Genomic DNA, 15,868 nt, shown 5'->3' on the forward strand with positions numbered 1-15,868 from the left:
CATCTGTTGTCTTCAGGTCGCCGGGGGGCCGATGATGCCATTAACACACTACTTTCAGCCACACACATGCAAGCACAGACATTCCTAGTCAACTGCGTATCTGGCTGAACCACAGCTGTCTCAACAAGCCAGAAGATGGACCAGAGCCACAATTCAGAGAGGTTTTGGCACGCAGAGGGATTGTAATGATTTATAGAGCACCTGCACACTCCTTTGTGAATGACACACCCTTTATCTTTTCTAATAATTGTAATCCAGTGTTTGCTTTCTTCCAGGGCATTTTAGTGGGATATTTGCTTCTCCTAAATGCTTCACAGTGTTTAATAATTAATCTCTTACAAAGTGGAGCGATGATGAAGAGGCAAGTTCTCTAAATCCTCCTCGGAGGCAGAAACATTTCTTCAAAGTTTTGGTTTTATTTATTTAAGTTTAATTCACCCATAAGTCGGCAAGCACATCCTCGGTTTTTAGTTTGTCTGCCCCTGGAAGTCGAGAGGATGACCACTTCACGTCTTACTCAGAGGTGAAAAGACAGAGGAACACAAGTCAAATCTAAGTAACTGAGAGTAACAGTAAATCAATGGCAGACATTGATTTCCTATTAGTATTGATTCATTTTGACTAAAGGGGATTTAAAAGGGACATTTTTAAAAGAGAACAGACATTTAGAAATCAAGTTTTGGGTGTGTGCAAACTTTGTAAAAACAAGTAGTGTAGAGTCTGATTTATTCCTTATGTCATGGTGTACAGTTCATTTAAAATCACAGTTAATGGGAATATATGACATCTGTGCAGCTACCGTACTGGTTTAAGTGCTAGGTACAGTTTTTTTTTTAAAAACTGAAATGCAAATGGAAAATAAAAATGATTTTTCATTTAGAAAAAAAAACAAAACAGGAATTCATAACAAACCAGTGATTAAACATACATGGAATCTAAATAAACAATGTTTCAGTAATATTGTTAAGCTCAGTGTCGAGTTCCCCTGAAGGTGAACTGCAGAGAGACAGACTGATGAAGCCACAGACAGTGAGTAACAGGACGAGTCACAAGACCTGCCGGAAAATCTTCTGAATCATGTTTTATTCACACCTGCAAACATCTGAAACGCTCCGTCTCTTATCTCAGAATCAATCAATCTCCTTTGACCCCACACACTCAAACTCTGCATATCACATCTGATAAGAATTCAATCTTTTATGTCATCTGCCAAATATGAATGTCAGAAAACATAAAAACAGGAGGGACTTTTTTTCTCATTGTTGAAGAAGAGTTCTGAGTTTAGTTTGAGTTAAAAACATCTGATGCCAGTCTGGGTCTGCTGCTGCTGCTGTTGTTGTCTTCCCGTTCCTCGCTGGGGTCTTCGCCCACAGAGTAAAATCCTGGTCTCTGCTTGTGCTTCTTCTTGAGGCCCGTCACATGGGGCTGGAAGAGACGGCTTATCGAATGCAGGCTCTTGGAGAGATCCGGTAGCAGGTCCAGCTCTTCTTTCTCATGCAGGGCCCTCTCCTGGGCCCTTTCCTGAACCGGCTGGGCCTTGGGTTCACCCAGCATCTCTCTCATCATCCCAGAAGTGCCTTTGTGCAGATAGTGGTAGGCCCTTTTCCCGCAGTTGTCCCTGATGCTTGGATCGGCCCTGTACTCCCCCACCAGCATGGCCATGATGTACTCCTGGTTGTGCAGGGCGGCGATGTGTAAAGGAGTGTACCCGCCGTGCGTTTTTGCATTAATGTCAACGTCAACCCCTCCTTTTTTGGATAGGTCGATAATCTTCACGAGCATTTCTCTGTTTCCACATTTGGCTGCCCAGTGCAGGGCGGTGAACCCTGACATGAAGTCCCTCTTCTCAGCCAGCTGGTTGTCTCTCAGCAACAGGCCGTAAACCTGGCTCCACTTGCCAGCGGCACACTTGACCAGCCATTCATGCTCCGACTGCTCCAGGGGAACCAAGGAGGGCAACCTCGTCTCTTTTGGCTCCTCTGTCGCCTTGGTGCTCTTCACTGGCCTCCCCAGTTGGGGGGAGCTGATGCTGCTGCTTCTCTTGTTCCTGAAGGCGTCTGGTTTGGGGCTTCCAGGGAGGTCATCTGGGTCCCCTTTAAGTTTACGGGTCTCGACTTTGGTGGCGCTGGGCGGCATTCTCAGAGGTAAGGCGTAAGGTTTGCTCTGGTGGCCGGTGGGCTCATTTACTGCGCCCCTTCTCGGGCTGGTATCCCCCTGCGTGTCCTGCCTTTGGATCTCAAAATTCAGCATTCTTTTAACTTTCACATCCATAGATTTGCTCCTTTGCAGTGCCAGCTGTATGAGGGAAAGTGACTCTGCAGGGTTTTCACTGCTTTCACTGCTTGCCTGTTCTCTATCAGGCTCAGAAACAGCTGATCTCTCCCCTCCTGCATCGTCAGTCTCCTCCCTCCGCGCAGGTGGGCGCTGCTGCTCACCTGTCAGTGGGATCTCTTTGTTATCAGTCTTTTCCGCAGGGTGGACCCCGTCCAGCAAATGCTGATACATTTTCTTGACGACAACGTACCGGACACCGTCGATTTCTTTAACAAAGGCGACGTTGTTGACAAAAGTCTTGAAAAGCTCCCTGTTCCGTTCTTTCTGTGCGGGATCGTTGCAGTCTATTGAACCCTTGAACTTACCCACTAAGTCGGATTTCTTCACTTTGCCCCCCTCCGCTATCAGCAGGAACAGGACGGATTCCTGGGTCAAAGACATTGTGAAAGCTGTTAATTAAAGTTAAAACTTGTTAGCTTCCAACCGCCCGGCTGTATCCAGTTACACCTTTGTCCTGGTGACGGTACACTAGCCTTCACCTGGCCGCTCTCTTCTCTCCTCCCCACCTGGAGGAGTCTCTTTCCGGGGAGAGCGCAGACGTCGATGCAATTTGAATAATATATGCAGATGTTTTCCCCATAGGCAAAGTGGCTAGGACTTTTCATCCGAAAACATTAAGGCCACAATTTGTTTGTTTTCAGAATAAAAGTAAAAAACAAAAAGAAAATCAGTAATTCTGGCTGTTTTTTTTTTTTTTTTTTTAACTTTTAAAAGAAATAAAAACTATAACTCTCATTCCCATTGAGAGTAAAACCAAGCAGATTTAAATAAGATATAATTTTGGATAAGACACACACACACACACACACACAAAGAAGAAAGACATGCAAAATGTGTTTAAAATGTCCTGTTCCAATTATATTATGATCACTATTAATATCATTTTATTTTAATATGTTATTTATTGTATTCTATTTGATCTTTTATGTTTTTCTGTTAGTTTTATTATCTTTTTCTCTCTGTGTGTGTGTGTGTGTGTGTAAGTATGAATGAACTACAAACTTTAATTCCTATATATTTAAGGATTGTATAAAACGTTTGTTGGGTCGATCATGAACCACCAAACTCTAAAATATCAATATGACCTTCAAAATCCAGTATTAGGTTGGCCTGAGACACACACACACAGAAAGTTTATAAATGTTTCATGTAAACTGGATGCCAGCATAAAACTGCAAAAAGTACCAGTCCCCAGGGCATCAAAGCACGTTCAAACAACACCACACACACACACACACACACACACACACACACACACACACACACACACACACACACACACGCACAGTAAATCAGACACAATATTGCAACATCATCAGATGGCTTGCTCTGATTGGCTGAGTTACATCCTAGTAAAACCAATCTATCTCATTAATTCATTTAAATATTAATGTCCCATTGGGAAAAACACTTCCACGGTTGGCTACACTCAACCCATGAGCTGACACACATATTTCTGTCCCCCCCCCCTCTCTCTGTCGCTGTGGTACTGCTCACTCTTGTCCTGACTTGTAATATGTGCAGCATGACATTCCTGGACTGAATGGGAGTTCCCGAAAGTGGCCATATTGGAACGTATCTGTCCCGAGCCAAAGATGCAACCTGGACGTCAAGATAGTTCACGTCCCACTTTAAACGTAACGTAGAAAACGTTAACCATTACATTGCCTGGAGCGGCGCCGTTGCTACTCCGACCTCAGAATATATTGATATATCTTTGGCAAGCATTTTTATTAATTAATTAATTAATACATAAGTACATTTTAAGAAAAATCGTTTGTTTGAATTAAATGTATAACATCCGTACGCATGCGCTTAACAGGAGTATCTCCAAAGCCCACAGTCTCGTGCTACATACGTTAGTTGAGCTAGCTTAGCCCCGAGTGAGCGAAACAGTAGCGAAGCAGGAGTGAATGCTCTTGTCGCCTAGCTAGCAAGCCTTCCCTTGCCCAGTTAACTAACGTTAGCTCCTCTCCGTCTTGTGTCCCTCTCTTCCTATCTCTGTCACAGCTCGGCTCAGTAGTTTAGCAGGCTAGTACGGAGAGACGAGGGCTGCTCCCTTTCGCCTCTGCTCAGTCTGCCCCAGCACAGCAACACCATACATCCCGCACCATGGCTGCCACGGACGTTGACGTTTTTTCGGTGAGTAAAAACGTCCCTTGTTTTGTTTTTTTTCACCCCCCCCGTACTCCTTATTTGGACCCCGAAAACGTTGCAGCCGCGGGAATTACTTGGTTGTGATCAGTAAAAGTGTGTGTGTGTGTGTGTGTGTGTGTGTGTGTGTGTGTGTGTGTGTGTGTGTGTGTGTGTGTGTTAGCTGGATGTGAAGCTTAAGCCTCCCCCGCTTTTGGAGCCTATAATGTGGGCTCAGCCGAGATGGTGGAAGTGATTTCTGTGATGATGACTGGGTTTCTCTCAGTTAAGATAAATTGTAACAACGCTGCTGCTGCTGTGGACTGTTATATTTTTTATTTTTTTAATGTCGTGACTTGTAATGTGAACGGGGTGTGTGTGTGTGTGTGTGTGTGTGTGTGTGTGTGTGTGTGTGTGTGTGTGTGTGTGTGTTGCTCAACGTAAGGGTGTAACGTATGGCACCATTCAACTATTTACTGTTGACGTTATTAGAAGTGGCTGCAAACTTGAAATACAGTGGCTTGCCAGAAAATAAAAAATGCTACCCAGTGAGTTAACGTTGCTATATACTCCTTGTTTACCACAGACACACTTGAAGTGAATGTGTATTACTTGTGCTGTGTAAAACTTACAATGCTGTGATGAAATAACGTTATTAACTAACCTTTAGATAGCAGTAATAACACGATGAAGAACCTCTGCCCTTACAGAGTGTGGACATGTGGTTTTCGTTTTAACTTCCTGTTCAGGCTGTTCAAAATTAAAAGTTGTTGTTCACTTTCTTGACCCATAACGTGGTATTTACACATGAGGCCATGTCAGTTTTACCAGCCAGATGCTAAACAAGCATTACTAATGGCCTGTGTTTTCACTATACCGCACCCCTTGGATATCACAGTAGTAGGTACACAGCAGTAGGTTTGACATACTGTCAGGTGAGAGAGGAAGTTATCCATTGTTTTTATAATGACAAGCCTTGTATCTCAGGTGTGATCCTGTGTGTAGAGCAATGTGATGCTGCAATACAGGCTTAAGAGAATACCAATAACAACGTTACGGTAAGACAGTCAGCCCTCAAGAATTCACACAATGCCTGTCATGGACAACAAATATTACGGTGATGAAGTGAATGCACAGGAGGGGATTGGAAAAGGGTGATTAACTTTTTGGCAGATGCTTAAAGAGATCCTTGCGGTGGTGAATTGGACAGTAAGCAGCACTGAGTTGCAGGGATAAAGAGATTAAGAACACACTCCGGGCCGCTCCTACAACTTATTGGTGCAACACATGTCTGCAAAGAAAGGTAAAGACCCCCCCCCCCAAAAAAAAAGAGGTCACACAGGATAATGCACACTTAGCATTTCTTAATTTTAGGAGGATTTCCAACAGGGCAGGGGGGTGCAGGTTGCAGAACATATTGCAGACTTGCGATTTCTAAAATGTCTCTTTTGGAATAGACGAGTAAAGAATTGATTAATGAGAAAAGTGCTGAGATTGCAGTGAAACAGGCTAGGGGAGCGACAGCAGCACAGTGTTGGGCTGACTTCCTCCCTAACTTTTCGGAACTAAGTGAGACCATATTGAACAAACTAACAGTTTGTGCAAAGGGCACGCTGTTAATTATGTGCAGCTATTGATAGGGATGTGTGGTTGGGTTGCATTGTTGGCACACGTCAATCCCCATGATGCTTTGGGTAAACTTTCTAGGCCAGAGCCACGGGAGGCGATCAATGGAGCCAACTACCCATCTATTGTTTTCACCCATTGATTGCATTCGAGTGTGTAGCATATATAAAAGGATGCAGTTCATTTAAATGGTTACGTAATGAAATGCCCTGTAACATGTTCAGCATGTACAGTGCTTACTGACCCTGAAGAATATTGTCTCTCCCGTGAAGCCGGCATGCATAAAATGAAATTAGCTTCATAAAGTGCTTAAAGGCAAGTGATGAGGAATGAGGAATTATGGGGGCAAGTTGCTTGTACTTTTAAAACTGCAGCTTTTGCTTGTTTGTGCAGAGGGTGATGTTAACTTGTGAATACATTATCTACATATGTGCTCTAGTTACAGATTTATGTAGTGAATTCAGTCTGTATTTGTTCATTTTAAGGCACATTCTAGCGTGATAAACAACTTCCTCCTATCCTTAGCCACGGTCAGATTGCATTGGCGCATATACTGACTGTTGTGTGTCATCAGTGATGTTAGCTGTTTATAGAACATATAGGCCAGAACTGCCTAAAGGCGGGTTTGTCAAATCAAGTGTTGAAGATGAATAGTGACAGCTGAGCTGCAAGCTCTGTGGTAATGAGTCAATATCCATCTATAGAATAGGTCCGATTCAGAGCTGAATTGTGAGGCTTGAAGATTAAATTAGCTTTTCAAATAATGTTGGCAAAAGCTGAATGACTGATGATTATGAAGCAGTAATGTTTGTTTTGATGTTGTAATGTGGTCTGTGTTCTCTTTTAATGAAGGAACAAAAGTTTGATTCTTGTTGCAACCATTAAATCTGTCAGCAGCCATATGTTTAATTGAAAGTATGTGTCTACAGCTCAAGGTGCCCTAATTCTAATGTCTGATTTTCTACACATAAGGTATAGCTGTGTTTGTTAATCAGTATGAATAGTAAAAAGACTGCGGTTTGTTCGTGCTTGTTTGTACTTTACGTGCAAATGCAGTTGATTGTGAAGTCATAAAAAAAGAAGAATGCATTAGCTTACTGTTTTCTGAAGTCAAAACTGCATGTATGTGTACACACTGCAAGAAATCTCTCTCGCTTTTCCGATTAATCAGTCAAATAAAAACAGAATTTACGGCACCCAGAAAGGACTCAGAATAATATTTTCCATAGATGCCTTATAGTAACCCACATAAGAGTTTTTCTTACCTAGAGTCCACATTTTCAAAGTGTGTAGCCTGTGATTAAATCAAGTTTGGCTCCTTGATGTCATCTTTACCAATAGCAATAATAACATGCATAACTAGGCTGGATCTTGAAACAAGAATGCTTTTTATCTTTCTTTGCTTGTGTGAAAGCTTTGACTAAATGTGAGAACTAACCTGATCCAGATAAGTTTTAGCTCTAATCCATACAAAATAAAAAAAAAAAAAAAAAAAACAGCCAAAGATTTTGGGTTGTGGCAAATAACATGACAGCAGTATAACAATAATTGTTTCAGGATCAGCCATTTTCTTCCTCTGTTCTGGATAATGAGGAAACTGTATTTTTGAAAGGCTCTGTAAAGATGAGGGTGCTGTATATCTGCCTCATAAAATGGTTCCTGTCTCATCTGCCATCTGTCTCACAAATTTTTTTGTCTTTCCTGTTGGACATAGATGAGTCTGTTCAGTACTGTGGCCATACAGTTGTTGCGCTTGAGTGTGTACACACACACAGGCACACACACATCATCATATCTCAGCCATCAAACATTTTTACCATTACAACATCACCACTAGCACAAGTAGCAGCAGGAGAGTGGCTATAGAAGTACACAAATCTGTGGGTGTGGTTAGAGCTGACAGTGTTGCAAAATTATCTTATACAAGTATATTTCCTGTTTGATCACACTTTACAGTTGAAGGCATCAGGCACTTATGATCTACTTGACCGTTATTGGACAGGAAGCAGCAGCCACCCCCCTCCTCATCTAAAGAGTACTGAATGTGCGTGTGGGTTTGTCATTGAGGACATCGTGTGGTCTGCTCCTCTCGCAGATGCTAAATTGAAATAGGCCCGTGGTGTCTCCAGAAGCACCCAAACCGATATCCTCTCTTAAACGCTAAATTAAGTGCGTGTGTGCAGTGAGTACACTTCAACAAATATACACTTTTGTCAACCGACCACAGCAGGCTGCTGATGGGATGACTCATCCTTTAAAAAAGTATTTTTTACAGAAGTCATTTTTAGTCACAAAAGTAATGTCATTAGTTTCATATGTTGTTTTCATAATCCCTTTGACACTCATCTTATAGAGGTCTCTGTTTAAGTGCATATTCTGCAGTCAAGTAAAGTCTAGGATAAAAAGGCAGGTCAGTGCCACTGGTGTCAAGTTCAAGTGCTGAACTTGAAAAAGGTAAGTCAGAACAAGAAGCAATTCAGTAAACAAAAAACAAAAGACAAAATAGGATACCAGTACACATTTTACATGTACACACACACACATTAAACATATACTTTTATACATACACATCCAAACACATGCACATTTGCCGGATTAAACTACAATCACAAGAGCACTTGACAATAAAAGTAAGCTTTCAGGAACAACTTAAAAGAAGATATTGATTTGGAAAGTCTTTTCGGGCGGGTCATCCCATAGTAATGGTTCCCTGACAGAAAAAGCTCTGTCCCCTTTAGCCCTTAAGCTTGCCTTAGGAACAGCCAGGAGGTTCCTGGCAGTGTGTCACAGCCCTGATGTTTTAAATTGCATTTAGTCAGACTAAAAGTCCAAAACACAAAGATATTCAATTTACAATAATATGAAACCGAGAAAAGCAGCAAAACCACATATTTGATAAGCAGGAAGCAAGCAACCTTTTGTCATTTGTGCTTGATAAATAAGAGTAATTGGTGATTTCTTTTGATCAAATAATCAGTTAATTATTTGATTGTTTCAGCCCTACTTTCAGTCCAAGTCATGCCAACCCCCCCCTACTATTTCTATTGTAAATTCTTTACAGTCTTGTCCCAGGAGGTATAGAGTATATATGCCTTAAAACAATGCATGTAAATAATACATAATAGGAAGTGGAAAATGCCCAGTGAAACAACATTGTGAAAATATGGAATACCACCTAGCAGTTGATCTGGCCTCTTTTAAAATTTCATGTGAAAACACGACATTTAAGGGAAACCAGTTCTACACAAAGTGCACCTCAAGTTATTGTAAATATTTGAAGCCTTTTCAAAGGTCTTCCCTCAGTGTATTTCTGCACAAACATGCATCAGCTGCAGCGGTGTGTGTGTGTGTGTATCTCTGTCAGGTTGCTGCTGTCTGTCAGGTGGAGGCTCACTGAGGCAGACACAAGGTGCAAACACAAGGCAGACAAAACTCAAGTGGGAATGGCGGCCAGAAGGCGAGAGGGAAACTGAAGAGGGGTTAGAAAGACAGCAGGAGAGTATGACTGACTGATTTTTGAGGTCATATCAGGACTGGTAACCAAGAATGTTTCTGTGGAGTGATGGGAGCTTAAAACAGATCTTGGTTTTTCCCTCAGTTTACGTCAGGTTGGATCTGTGTCACATTTTTTAAAAACTTTCGGAAAGTTTGTGTCAAAGCTGATGTCTTACTTGCCTACTGCTGCGGCATTTACTAATTCTTGTGATGTTTGAAATGCTTCTGTTGGGATAGTGCTGAAACAAATAGTTTAGATCAGAGAGGTCCATGCTGGTGTTCTGAAAACAGGAAGTCAGTAACTGTAATTTAGCGCATTGATTTAGCCCACTTATTACTGTCAGCATTTGGAGCTGCAGCAGTAGCAGTTCCACACAGCCCATGGATGCAATTAAGGTACTTAAGCTACTTGTTCTTAGAGTCATAACTCACTTTCTGACACTGATTTTATTTACTTTATAGTGGAATTATAGAAAAGAGACTCCCCTTGCAACACCAGAACTTCCCTGAGAATCATCAAGTTTTTAAGTGTTCCTCAGTATCAAAGTAATCCAGTAATATTTGCCTATATATCCATGGGTAAACTGCAAACAGGAATGGCTAATAGCTAATTCGGCATACTTTTAATGGTGCCAATTTGCCAAAATAGTGGCAGCTGACATTGTATTAGTCTGTTTAGAGGGTGCGAGTATAGAAAGCCACACTGTGACCACACTGTGTCTTAAAACGTAATTGATCGACTGATAGATAGGCAAGGTCATACGATATGTGCTTCAGCAGAAAACTAGAAATTGTATTGTGACATTTTTTTTTCAGCTGCTTTATTGATGCAGGCCTTTTTCCATCATAGAAAAAGCACAGGTGTAACTACGGTAATAACATCGACAATCACTGTGTTCTATAAGTGTGCCAGTAAACCGTGACAGTGGGGCCAGCGTGCACTGCAATACCAGGAGGACGCTAAAACCGAAGCAGCTAAATGGAATTCAGCCATCATTGAGTCTATTAATTACACTTCTGCTTTTCCGTCTGTGAGATTTGAAATGTGCTCTGAGAGAAAGGTCTGTTGCTGACAGGAAAAAGTGGTTTACATCAGCCCACTACAAACGCACAGCATTGTGATCTAGCTTATATAGTTCATGCCTCATTTCACTTTGAGCCACCTGGGGCCCCTGTGCGCAGCCATTTCCTGTGGGCCTAGTGATACGGTGGCCTGGTAACTGTGTTGTTTCCTCACCCTGGGACAGTTAACCAGAAGCTTTTCATTCCTGTCATACTTTACGCTGCTGCTCTTCTCTTCTCTTCTCTGCTCTAGCTTGGACAGGCGGACAGACAGATGCCTCAGAGTGTCCCTAATAGCTCTCGTCTGCTCGTTATACTTTCTTAGCCGATGGGTGTTGTTGTGCTGTTGTCATTAAATGTTTTAGGAACTAAGACCATCAGGTTTATTTATAGCTTTGTGATGCATTGTGCATGTAATCTAGCTTCTTTTGAGTGGGACTTCATAAGATGGAAGGCTTTTTTATGGCGAACTAATCATTCAGCCAAAGTCAAAACCTTTGAAAAATGTTTTCACCTGACAATAGTGATTAGCTGTAGCTCGCATACTGTACATGCATGAATACATAGACTTAGATGCAAGCTAAGCTACTCAGTGTTTAATTTTCCTGCTACTTTATACCTCTGCTCTACTACATTTCAGCTCAACTCAGACATTTTACTTGACAGCTACAGTTTCTAGTTATTTTGCAGTTTTTTCATACAAAACATATGATCTGCACAAAATCTACTTATACAAGTCATCTAACTTTTTATTAAGGATAAAGAGTTAGATGACCTGATAAGGAGATTTAACTCTGAAATATCTGCCAGTGCAGCCAGAATATTTCAACTTTTTTTCTGTGCAAAACGTATTTCTAAACCATCTTTAAGCAATTGAACTTCAATAAAAAATACAAGTAACCTTACTGTGCTGATAGATTTGTCTTTAGATGTCATATATTTTATGCATATAATTATATAGGCTTATATTTAATAGACATATAAGATTTGATTTGATTTACAAAGATATATTTTTGTAAATGCAAAATTAGTACTTACTTTCAACTGAACGGACTTGCTGTTAATACTTACGTTTACTTTAGTAAGATTTGAATGGAGGAATTTTACATGTAGTGCAGTATTTTTAGGTAGTTGTTTTCCAGTCCACTACACACTCACACATTCAGTTTGTGAAGTCACAGCATGGCGAGTTTGTGTCCACGTCTGCACTTCTATTCTGTCTGATCCTTAAAGATAACACTGTTGGTCAGGTCTGCGTGCTCTTTTTGTCGCCCTCAGTCACAGACCCATCTGCCTCTTATGATTCACACACAGATTATGTGCTACTGACAGCTTGTCTGGTTCAGTGTAGGACGTCAACCTAGAATTATCTTATGTGACAGGATCTTTGTTATTTTTCACAATCCGAGAGCTTTGCCAATGTGGTTTGGTGAGTTTGGAGCAATTCCCACAGAAACAATGTTTATAAGAGTGTGTCACAGGCTTGCCCCTTGACTTTGGCCACGCTCCTCTGAGGGCCCAGATATGTAATGAATAGGCCCAATGAGTTTCCAGAGGTAAGCCTTTGACCTGAAGTGTAAATTTCCAGACTTGCGGCGTAAGACAAAAAAAAGAAAAGAAAATTCCTCACTCGCACAAAAAAAATGTTGTAAAGGTGCCCTTGAGCAAGACGCCTAATCACCCACTGTGTGCAGTGTAGTGCAGCTACCACATGTGAAACCGGAGTGTTGATGGAACATGAGCAGGCAGCCTTTATTTATCCTTCCCTGGATAAATAAAGGCTAATATTAATTGTCGACTTTTCCTATTTTAAACACAACTCATTGCACTGGTTTCCTTGCAGGCCCGATACCAGCAGTCACACCCTCGCCCTCCAGCAATCTATCCAAATATCTCCACAAGCCTCATTCAGCTAGCTGAATACCACAGGGAAGCATTAATGTTGTTTGACAAGCTCTGAGTTTACAGTGACTAAGAAACAACAAATTGACAGTACCGCTCCCTCTTTCCTTCTTCCCTGTAAACCTGCTACTGATCAACATTACATTCATTTGGCAATGAGCGCATTCAAAAAGGAACAAGAGTGGAATGTCATCAACAACTGGATGTACAGCGCTCAAACATTTCACTTAAAGGACATGTTCACAATTTGTCTTCAAACAGTAGTCAGCTGCTTATATGAACACTGAAACAGATGTTGCTGGCTGTAATCATTCCTCCTCTTCGTACTAGCCATCTTCTCTTAAGATGCTTTCAGTGTAAGTAACGGGGGACAAAATCCACAGTCCTCACTCCATAAAAATACATTCCACCGTTTATCTGAAGTTAATATGAGGCTGTAGCAGTCTGTATATTCCAAATTTAGTCTAATTCCCCCTTTGTGTTTCCCTTGACAGTGTTTCCTTGCTGAGCTGCATAGAGGGGTACTAACACAAAGACAGATTTTTGTACTAAAAGACTGCTGCAGCCTCATATTAACTACAGATGAAGGTCCAGTTTTTAACATTTAGGGAATATAATATGTTTAGGGAATAATAGGTAATAAGTATGTTTTCATAATCATCCGACTATAGGAATCAGTGTGTTTTTGTTCAAGGCATGGAGTCTGCCATGTCGAACCACCATGTTTCTACAGTAGCCTAGAACAGACCAACCAAACACCGGCTGTAGATAGGGGCTTTTGCATTCTTCACAAGTTTCGCCATCATGGTTTCTCCTTTACACTCACTTCACAGCCTGTTCTCACTCCCAGGTCATCAAATACAGACGTGAGCAGTTTTAAATTACCGTAGTTGCAATCTGCAATTTCATGCAATTAGATGCCACTAAATCCTACACACTGGTCCTTTAATATTATTTGGGGGACAGATCAGAAATGATTACAGTGTATTACAGTCTTCATATGGACACCTCCTATGAACACAACAGTAACAGTTAAGTTTTTGCTGCTACCTGGCTTGCCATTAAACACGTTTCCTCAGTTGGCTGAAGAACATCACATTTAAAAACACTTAAAGCATATTTACCGCTTGTATTGATTTTTGAACACGAGTGTGAATGTAATGTAATAAGCTCCCAGTGCGATGCAGCTCAGCTCAATATTGCCTAGCTCAGCTCACGTCAGCTTACTCCAGTGGTGTTGCTTGATACATTAAGCCCCATTTCTCTTCTTTCCCCTTATACTTGCACACACACATACTCGCAGTGCTCATATTTTATTGTTCTGTTCAGTCAAGTTTATAACCCATCTGCGTAGGTATGCAGAGCCTGTCTCCACGTCTGAGTTTAGTACAGTCGGGTTGCATTCAGCTGAGCTCTGCTCTGCCTTGTGTTCGGTGACATCAGCCTTCAAATATGCAGTCCTTCGTGGCTGAGCCAGACGAGCTCGGGTGGCCCCATTCATCTCAAGGTGCTGTCTGTCTCCCCCTCCTCTACAGCTCTAACACGCTCTCACTTCTCACTGACTGTCTCTCCTTCAGACAAGATGGGTTAGATAAGGGAGATCAAAGGTGAAAACGCTTACAGCCCAATAGTTTTGTCTGTCTGTCTTGTTGTTGTGTATCGGTAATCTTTGTGCTTTTAGGTCCAGGGTGCTCTCTTCAAAATGCACATTGATTACAGAGTGGTTGTGCACGGTCTCTGCAATGAATTACTTTAGCAGTGTTGAGTGGACATCATGTTTTGTTTTGTTTTGTTTACAAGTTTGCATAGTGCAGCTTGCTGTGCTCAATTTTATTGTACTGAAAAAAATAATCGATATGGGGGGTAAATTAAGATTATTTAAATGGTTTTATATCATGTATTCATCCATCAGTGCCAAAGAAATGAAGCAGTAGCTTTGAATGTTTATGTTCTTGATGTAAATATTCCAAATAACTGCTTAATTCACTAGTAACTTGCAGTATATTCCCAATTGGGGATATTCTCATTTTTCATCCTCCGTATTCAATCTCTGAATGAGTTAATTTCTCTGGCTGCCACTTATGAAGTGCACCTTCTCTGGGTGTGGAAATGTATTTAGTTCATCATGCTTGTGAAGGATTAGTCTTAATGCTCATCCTCACTGTAGGCCCCGATAACCTAAATCATAATGTTAGACGATTGGTTTTGCATCTGCAGAATGTACACAGGGTCTTTGATGGTCATTTGCATAGGCATGTGAAGGCTTCAGCAACCAGCTCTTCCTACCTCTGTCTAATGTCTTCCCCATGTGTGTTTTCCTCTCATGCAAACAGGCTTTTAATGTTTTTGTTTTGTTTTGCAGAATGAAGAGAAGCGTAACCTGAGTTTGGGTGGACATGTTGGATTTGACAGCCTCCCTGACCAACTGGTCAGTAAATCGGTCACACAGGGATTTTGTTTTAACATTCTCTGTGTAGGTGAGTACCAAGTGACAATGTGTGTGCAAAGTGCATGACAGACTGTGTGTGTAAAACAAGAACTCTGTCTTGTGTACAATTAGCAACTCACGGATGTGACAGGTCATGCCATAACTACTGAACATTTCCCCTCAATCTTTACTTGATTTATTTTCTGCAAAACAACATGTTTAACTACAACAAAACAGCAACAATCTGTTGTTTTTCCTGACATGAAAGAAATGCACAAGCCTCCCACTTGTGTTGCTGGAATAAAAACCTCATGTCTGAAAGCTGATGAATCGCTCCCCAGTGACCAAGTTGTTTAACTCTCTCTCTCTCTCTCTCTCTACTTCCTACCATCCACAGGGGAGACTGGTATCGGCAAGTCAACATTAATGAACACCCTCTTCAATACCATGTTCGAGAACGAAGAGGCAAGCCATTATCAGAATGGGGTTTATCTGCGGCCGCGAACATACGACCTGCAAGAAAGCAACGTCCACCTCAAACTGACGATTGTTGACACGGTCGGCTTTGGTGATCAGATCAACAAAGAGGATAGGTGAGGATAGAGAAATGACGGTGACATGATTAGATGGTTAATGCAGGTCAAAAGATACTACATCTACATCTTTTGGTTAAAACTGGCCTCAATTTAGATAAGAAGCGAACATTTTTCAGGATGCATTCAGGATGTAAATAATCTGTTTTGACTGCATTTCAGTGTGAATCTGGTCTTTATTACACGTTGAACAATAGTTACTGCAGTAGTGGAAGAAGCACGCAGATCCTATGTAAAAAGTCCCTCATTCAATATTATTAGCAAATTATACTTCAAGTATCAAAGGTAAAATAAC

General features: G+C 41.3%; 2 protein-coding genes across 2 annotated transcripts in view; one reads left to right on the forward strand and one right to left on the reverse strand.

Annotated features, from left to right (window-relative positions):
• Window positions 1-709: 709 nt before the first annotated feature.
• Window positions 710-3,001, reverse strand: LOC127364577 (ankyrin repeat domain-containing protein SOWAHA-like). The gene has a single exon (XM_051402209.1). It carries the CDS (start codon window positions 2,713-2,715, stop codon window positions 1,282-1,284), a length of 1,434 nt encoding a protein of 477 aa, XP_051258169.1. The 5' UTR covers window positions 2,716-3,001; the 3' UTR covers window positions 710-1,281.
• A 1,227-nt stretch (window positions 3,002-4,228) lies between these two features.
• The window catches only part of septin8a (septin 8a), a 37,179-nt gene continuing 25,539 nt past the window's right edge, over window positions 4,229-15,868 (forward strand). The window contains 3 exon segments of the mRNA XM_051400521.1: window positions 4,229-4,476; window positions 14,915-15,029; window positions 15,378-15,573. Coding sequence (XP_051256481.1) covers window positions 4,447-4,476; window positions 14,915-15,029; window positions 15,378-15,573 — 341 coding nt within the window. The 5' untranslated portion in view covers window positions 4,229-4,446.

Source organism: Dicentrarchus labrax, unplaced genomic scaffold (assembly GCF_905237075.1).
Source record: "Dicentrarchus labrax unplaced genomic scaffold, dlabrax2021, whole genome shotgun sequence".
Classification (NCBI taxonomy): Eukaryota; Metazoa; Chordata; class Actinopteri; family Moronidae; genus Dicentrarchus; species Dicentrarchus labrax.

Excerpts from the sequence above, each read along its gene's own strand:
- LOC127364577 (XM_051402209.1), bottom strand. The coding sequence starts at position 2,715 with ATGTCTTTGACCCAGGAATCCGTCCTGTTCCTGCTGATAGCGGAGGGG.